This window comes from Populus nigra, chromosome 13 (assembly GCF_951802175.1).
Source record: "Populus nigra chromosome 13, ddPopNigr1.1, whole genome shotgun sequence".
NCBI classification, from domain to species: Eukaryota; Viridiplantae; Streptophyta; class Magnoliopsida; order Malpighiales; family Salicaceae; genus Populus; species Populus nigra.
The window spans coordinates 4,169,406-4,176,282 of record NC_084864.1 but is presented as its reverse complement, the minus strand read 5'-3'; the positions used below and the strand labels follow the sequence as shown (position 1 = coordinate 4,176,282).

At 32.6% G+C, this 6,877-nt stretch overlaps 1 protein-coding gene across 4 annotated transcripts; it reads right to left on the bottom strand.

Moving 5' to 3' along the window:
- Positions 1-937: 937 nt before the first annotated feature.
- On the bottom strand, positions 938-3,324 carry LOC133671075 (transcription factor FAMA-like). Of its 4 annotated transcripts, XM_062091703.1 has the most exons (5): positions 3,081-3,324; positions 2,755-2,860; positions 1,955-2,659; positions 1,344-1,751; positions 938-1,252 (listed from the first exon to the last, which is right to left on the bottom strand). In XM_062091703.1, the coding sequence occupies exons 2-5, from the start codon at positions 2,776-2,778 to the stop codon at positions 1,163-1,165; spliced, it is 1,227 nt and encodes a 408-aa protein (XP_061947687.1). In that variant the 5' UTR covers positions 2,779-2,860; positions 3,081-3,324; the 3' UTR covers positions 938-1,162. The 4 variants fall into 4 exon arrangements, with proteins under 4 accessions (XP_061947687.1, XP_061947686.1, XP_061947688.1 ...); XM_062091702.1 differs by having other exon boundaries at positions 2,755-3,324; XM_062091704.1 differs by lacking the exon at positions 2,755-2,860.
- Between the last annotated feature and the right edge of the window lie 3,553 nt (positions 3,325-6,877).

Here is a 6,877-nt window from a genome sequence, read left to right as displayed (position 1 = left end):
ACTGGATTAACTTTCATGATGTTATCAATGGTGATGGTTTTGAAAGGGCATGGATGCCTATAATTTAAATAAACCTAGCCAATTAATTAGAAAGGGTTGAAGCTTAGCTTTTTCAAAAGACACAATTATTATTTGTAAGTTTCAAAGAGTGATGGCGATGAGCATATTAAAGGTTGCAGCTACCGATTTCATTTTATTTGGAAGTATGGTTGCGGTTACGGTTGTTTTTTAAAATGTTTTTCGTGCTGAAATGCATCAAAATAATATTTTTTATTTTTAAAAAATTATTTTTAAGATCAGCATATCAAAACGATCTAAAACACAAAAAAAATTTAATTTTTAACAAAAAAAATATTTTTTAAAAAACACGAGTTAACCCGCGTTTTCAAACGATCTCATTCTATTGGGATTTACAAGGGGTGGCAATACTGAAGAGGGATTTGTCATGAGTTGTGATGTGGAGGATATGTTTTCTGAAGTAGTAACGTATGCAATTATGCAATAGGCTTAAAATAGTAATTGTAGGACGAGATTAAGAGAACAAAAATAAAGATTACTACTGCAAATCAGTTTTGTTTTGATGCAAAAATTAATGGTTTAAAAGTTTTAAAAATCAAGCTGTGATACCATAATAGAATAGGAGAAGAGAATGAGAAGAGATGCCAAGAACTTGAAAAGAAAGTTCCAACAACCTTTGATATATATATATATATATCTGCCTCTAACCTTTTAAAATTAAGAATTTATGTGATAAGTTTGTACGAATAACTATTTCAAGAACACTTGAAATGTCCGATTGTTATCTAGCGTAGCATCTAATAATATCGATCCATGCAACAAATAATTAAGAGGAAAAAGAAAAGGCCAAGAGAGTGCTTGCATGATTAGGAAATCACCACCCACCATTGCCACAGTTCACAATAGTTAAGATAGAAAATCAGAAGAGAAAGATGGACTGCATACGCATCGGCTCATTAGAATGATCACCAACCGAACCTATTCAATACTTAGTTGCTAGATCAGCAACCAGTGGTTTTTTCTAGAATAAAAATAGGAAATCCAATGGAAAAGGAAAAAAGAAAGTAGCTAAAAAAAGATAATCCACAAGTAGGTGTAACGAAATACATAACAGCTCATCTTTTCTGTCCATCTTAGATTTGCATCACATGCTGCTGTTTGCATGGATGAAAGTGAATGCATGTTGAACTGAGCTTGCTATGTCTTCTGCTGTGAACCTAGATTCACTTTCAATCTGAACAAAAGAAGAAATTTACTGTATATTCAAGATTGATTCGTTTTAAAAATAAGGCTGTTAAATGAACAAACAGCAGCTGATTTTATACCTTGACATTAAATGAATAGAGAACAGTTTGTTCAATGGTGGTAATGTTGGTGTCGTGTATGTTAAGCTGCAAATCTTCCAGCGCTGCAATGGTCTTAATCAGCTGACCTGGCCTTCTCCTAGAGAGAATCTTGATCATTGCATCAAACCCTACAAGCTTCACTTCAACATCAGCCAAGCCAGACTTGTTCTCAGAGGTTTCTTCACGGAGTTCAGTCTCGAGATCCAGAGTCTTCATTTGATCATTTGGTAGAGGCATAGGAGGAAAGAATGGAGGATGAGGTTGTTGGATTGCAACAGCGGAATCCTCCATTAGTCTTCGCCGCTTCTGGGATTCTAGGCATTGAAGTAGTTGCTCCAATTCTCTAACGAACTCTATCGCTCCACCAATTATTGAAGCTTGATCTCCCTGCATGTCCACAAAAACCAATACGATCTTGTTATAGAATTCCCTCAAAGCATAATGGTTTCCATTTTTTTGGTTGTTGATCTAAAAAATCAAGATCTGTTTAATGAAAACAAGCAATTTTTTTTTTCTCTTTTCTTGAATGGAACGCATAAAATCTGATGCTTTTTCATTTTTTTTATTGAACAGAACTTAAAATTTGATACCCTTTGTACATAAGATCCTGGCATGAAAGACCTCAAGACTCGAAGATGTTCATTCATTTGCTTTCTTCGATTTCTTTCAACTGCAATATGAGTCATTCTTTGGCTCTCCACTTCCTCACTTGTCTTGATAGTTCTTGGTCTTTTTCGCTTGTTCTTCGATTCTGGTTTAGAGTTCTTGTTTTGAAGATCTTGATCTCCAAGCAACTGAAGTTGCACCGAGTTATTATCCGAAAGCCTAGCTTCTTCATCTTCCCTAACACCCCCCTCTTCCCCCGCCATTCCTTCCCTATTTTCATCACTACTCACTCCTGTAAACCTCTCATCACTTTCTCCACCTAGTTGAGGGACCATTAGAGATTGTTCCTCAATCTTGTCGTTCAAAACCGGAAACTTTAGGAAGTAAACTGGATCGATCCCAATTTCTTCCTCAGATATCTTGGTTTGATTTAAGGCCAACTTAGGCCCAAAGTCTGCAAATTGCATCACATCAGCTAAGCTCAATTTATCGAAAGAAGTAGAAGAACAAAACCCAGATGACACTTGTGGTTGATGTTGATGAGGATTATTGAGCATATAATAAATCATCCCATTGTTGCTGTCATCATCACCAGAAGTTTCACCTATCCGCGGCTTCGTGAGTTCGTGGTGATGTTGTTGTTGATGAAGATGATGGTCTAGAGGGTAATCTAGCCCAGCAAAACTTGCCTGCAAGTAGTCAAGCTCAGAGCAAAATAACATTGTGGTGAATTGATTTATCAACAAAAACATACAAATAATACTACTAATGAGAGCTAAGATACCGAGTAGTTCTCGTCTTTATCCATTGCTATATAGATGTGAATGCCTTTAATCGACAACCCTCATGCAAGGACAAGCTGCCCTAGCTAGCTAGTCAAATTTCATTAACTTGGTCCACCCGAAAAGAAAAGAAAAGAAAAACAAAACAAAACAAAAACATGATGACTCCATCAAATTAACAGCAAGTAAATATTGTAGTAATAACACTAGCTAGTGTGTGTGTGTGTGTGTGTGTGTGTGTGTGTGTGTGTAGGTTTTGATTAGAGTACAAAAAAATATGAAACAAAGTTGCATGGAAGTGATTGGAAATAGAAGCTGCCACAATAACCTGATTGGAGAGAGACCACACAATGAGAGTATAATAAGACAATGGTGAAAATTAAGTGGGGTTATGGTATTTTGAAGAGCAGAAGAAGCATGGGGTACCACCATGGAAGTTGATTTTATATCAACTGAAAATTTCTTGGATTGGGGTGGTGAGTGTTGTCTTTACATAATGTGCCAAGATTGCCTGGAAGAGCTGGCTTGACTTGAAGACTTGAAGAAAGAGAGAGGGGGAGAGAGGATCCTTTTGGATTAATGCCCACCTCACAGTTTCACCTCACTTTCACCTCCCATTATTTATGTGTTTCACAGGCCAACAACGCTCTTTTCATTGCTTTTACCACCTCTATAATTTCATGACTCTAATTAAAGATGGAAGGCTGCAGATTTGGTGTTTTCAACTTTGACCTTTGAAAATTAGATGATATATGGATTATCATGGAATTGATTTCACTACTAAAAAAATTGATAAATATAAATAAATACCAATAAAAAAATTATCATTAGATTACAGTGACCTTTACTGACAAAATAGTCTTTTACTGTATTTATCAGTAAATACCAATATAAATATTCTTTCAATATATATTGAGCGAATTACAGTGGAAAAAAAAACAATGAAAAAAACAGTCAGAAGTACAATGACTTGTTATTTTCACAAACAGATCGATTTTCTGATGGATTTAAATTTATGGATTAAATTCGTTGCTAAATTCATCTATAATATTTAATGTATGACCTGACGAACGACCCTCATCTCTCCCTCTATTCTAACACTCAGTTTGCCAATATTTATATTTTATTCAAATTTTATTGAAAATTCCCCACTTCAAATAAGCAAAACTACCCATTTTTTATTTGAACTCAATTTTAAAATGTTAATTTTTATTGCATATTTTTATTGTATATGTATTTTGTTTTGGTGTTTACTCGTTTTATAATTTTTTCTCATAGAAATTTGTTGTATGAATATATAATTTGTACATGATAGGGTTTGTTTGAGATTTTATAAAATTATATTTGTTTGTAAATTGAAGAAATTTAATTTGAGTTTATAACTTAAGTGTTTTGTGATAAAATAAATAATAGTTTATTTAACGAGTCCATTTTATATTTTGTCAATTTTATATTTCTATTTTGATACAAATTTTATTGAGGATTCCCAATAATTTGATCAATTTCAGCCCCTACAATCACACGTTTTTTTCAGTTTGTTCATTAGTTTTGAATATCTTTAATCAATTTTCTAATTATTCATCAAACTTTAATATCTATGCAATTAAGCTTCTGATTTGATCAAATTAACTATTTAAAATTATAAATTGATCTCCAGACTTTAATTTCTTCCAATTAAAACCTAAATTGACTTCAAATATCAATGCAATTAACTCTGTAATAAAATTAATTAAGCCTTCTAAAATTATCATTGAGTCCTTACCTATCCAAATTTGTATTTCTTTACCCCAAATAAAAATATTTTCACTAAATGAGTCTTTTGTCAATCAAAATTAATTAAGATCACCTAATCTTGGTAAATGAGGTGCACACCTTTCATTTGGATCCAACCTTACACAGTTTGGAGATCTGTAGATCCACATTCATTCGTTTGAAAGTTTTAACCCAGTCAGCTTAGAATTTGAAAATACGGTAATGATTGATCAGGGATAAGATGTTGTTTGAGTTCGTTAAAAAAAATAGGATGTATACGTTTGATGAGAGTAACTAATCTTTGTAGAGGGGTTGTTTCTTAATTAAATGGTGGTGGTTACAGCTCTAGAGATGGTCGGAAACACCATATTCATTCGCCTGAAAGTGTTTACTCTATCAACCAAAATTGTCAAAGAAGCTAAATAGTAGCTGAACAACACGTCATTTAAGTTAAACCCTAAAAGTTAGGGTTTTTATTTTAGGATCTGATATATTTCATTTTAGTCCATATTCTTCCAATTGTTTTTAATTCCACATGTAATTGTCTCTCAAACTCTTAATTTCATACAATTTCACCATTATCAAACTCAATCATCAGCTCTAAAGTTTAGTGTCATTTTCATCTTAGTCCTTAGTTTTTGATTTGTGCACTTTGATCCTTAATTGACCATCAAACTTTTAATTTTCTTCAATTTGCCTTTGATTTTGTTAATTTTAGCCCCTACAATCACACGTCATTTTCAGTTTGGTTCTTAGTTTTGGATTTCTTTAATTAAGTGTTCGATTGCCCATCAAACTTCAATATTTATGCAATTAAATCCCTGATTTGACCAAATTAACTCTTTAAAATTACATATTGACTTCCAAACTTTAATTTTTTCTAATCAAAGCCTAAATTGACTTCAAATATTATTGCAATTAAGTCTTCAATAAAATTAATTAAGCCTTTCAAAATTCTCATTGAGTCCTTAGTTATCCAAATTTATATTTCTTTACCCGAAATAAATATATTTTCATCAAATGAGCTCATTGTCAATTAGAATTGGGTTACTAATTTTGTCAATCATATACATGTTGGTCCTCCATTTTTTCCACTTGTTATTTTGGTTTTTCACCACCAACTTGGGCAATCTTTTTGGCTTTCTTTATGTATATCCTCTTGTATTTTAGATTTTTTTTTTCTATTTTTTTTCTTTTCATGATTTTTTTTTTGTTCAAAAGTGGATAACAACAACTATTGGATCAAGCTAAAACTTTTCTACGAGGTTCTAGAACCCATGTTCTTTTATGGTTAAATTCTTGTAGTCATCAAAGATTGATAAGGGTTGTTCGAGATTTATCATATTTTCCTATTTAATTTGGGTTTTTTTTTATTTTTTTAGAACTCTTTTATTATTTTTAATGTTTTATTTAGGATGTTTTTTGCATTACTTAAGCACTCTAGGAGAGCTATAATATTGAGTTTTGGTTATTAAGAATAAAATTCAAATATATTTTTTTATTGTGAGAAATTATTGTTATTGTTTTCTGTATGCATAAGGATCACCGGTCAAACCACTAGGTTGTTAGTACTATAATATAAATTTTATTACTACATATGAAGAATAATAAATTATGAGTTAAGTGCAATTTTAAGAGTTGAAGATACCACGTTCAAGTACCGCAATCTATAATTTTTCTTTTCTTTTCAATTGAGTCAATGTTTCTTTTTCAATTGGGTCAGTATTCAACAGATTGGTCCACTTGAAAGGGTTCGGCCATATTCAACTCGGTTTTTTGCATATCTAATCAAGTTTTATATTGAACTAACCAGTCCAGTCTAGTTTTTAATAAAAGTGCAAGGCCACTAGTTTTTTGCATTACTTAAGCACTAGTTTTAATAAAAGGACGAAAATTGTTTCGAGATCCCATTGGATGGACATTGAGCATCAACTTAAAGGTCCTGATCTTGTATATTCTAGTTACAAGAAAATGTTCTGTCGAAGCATATTATCTCCATAGTCTTGAGTCAACTTTTGACACGACAGAATCTGCTTCTTCGAAATTCCATATATGCGCAATCGAGTCTAGAATCATATTTGTGGGCATATGATCGTGGGGGGGCACAATTTTGAAAAGAATTAATATGCTTCTCACTTTCTAGTTAGGCTAAAGGGGCAGCAGTCTTTTCCCACTACTCTTTGTAATACATGTATTTTGAAGCTTGAATTTTCGCTCGAGATCTCAAGACCAAACTCCGCATGGACCAAAAATAATTCTCACTTACTAGTTAGGCTCTACTCCATGAAGCAGATTTCTTATTGCTAAGCTCTTGTAAACTAAATTCCTAGGAGATGCTTTTGCTGTGAACCACAGCAAAAGGGCAATGCATAC

Excerpts from the sequence above, each read along its gene's own strand:
- LOC133671075 (XM_062091701.1), bottom strand. The coding sequence starts at position 2,692 with ATGTTATTTTGCTCTGAGCTTGACTACTTGCAGGCAAGTTTTGCTGGG. Across the intron at positions 1,752-1,954 it reads CAGGATCTTATGTACAAAGG|GGAGATCAAGCTTCAATAAT; the intron begins GTATCAAATTTT and ends GTGGACATGCAG. Across the intron at positions 1,253-1,343 it reads TCTATTCATTTAATGTCAAG|ATTGAAAGTGAATCTAGGTT; the intron begins GTATAAAATCAG and ends TCTTTTGTTCAG.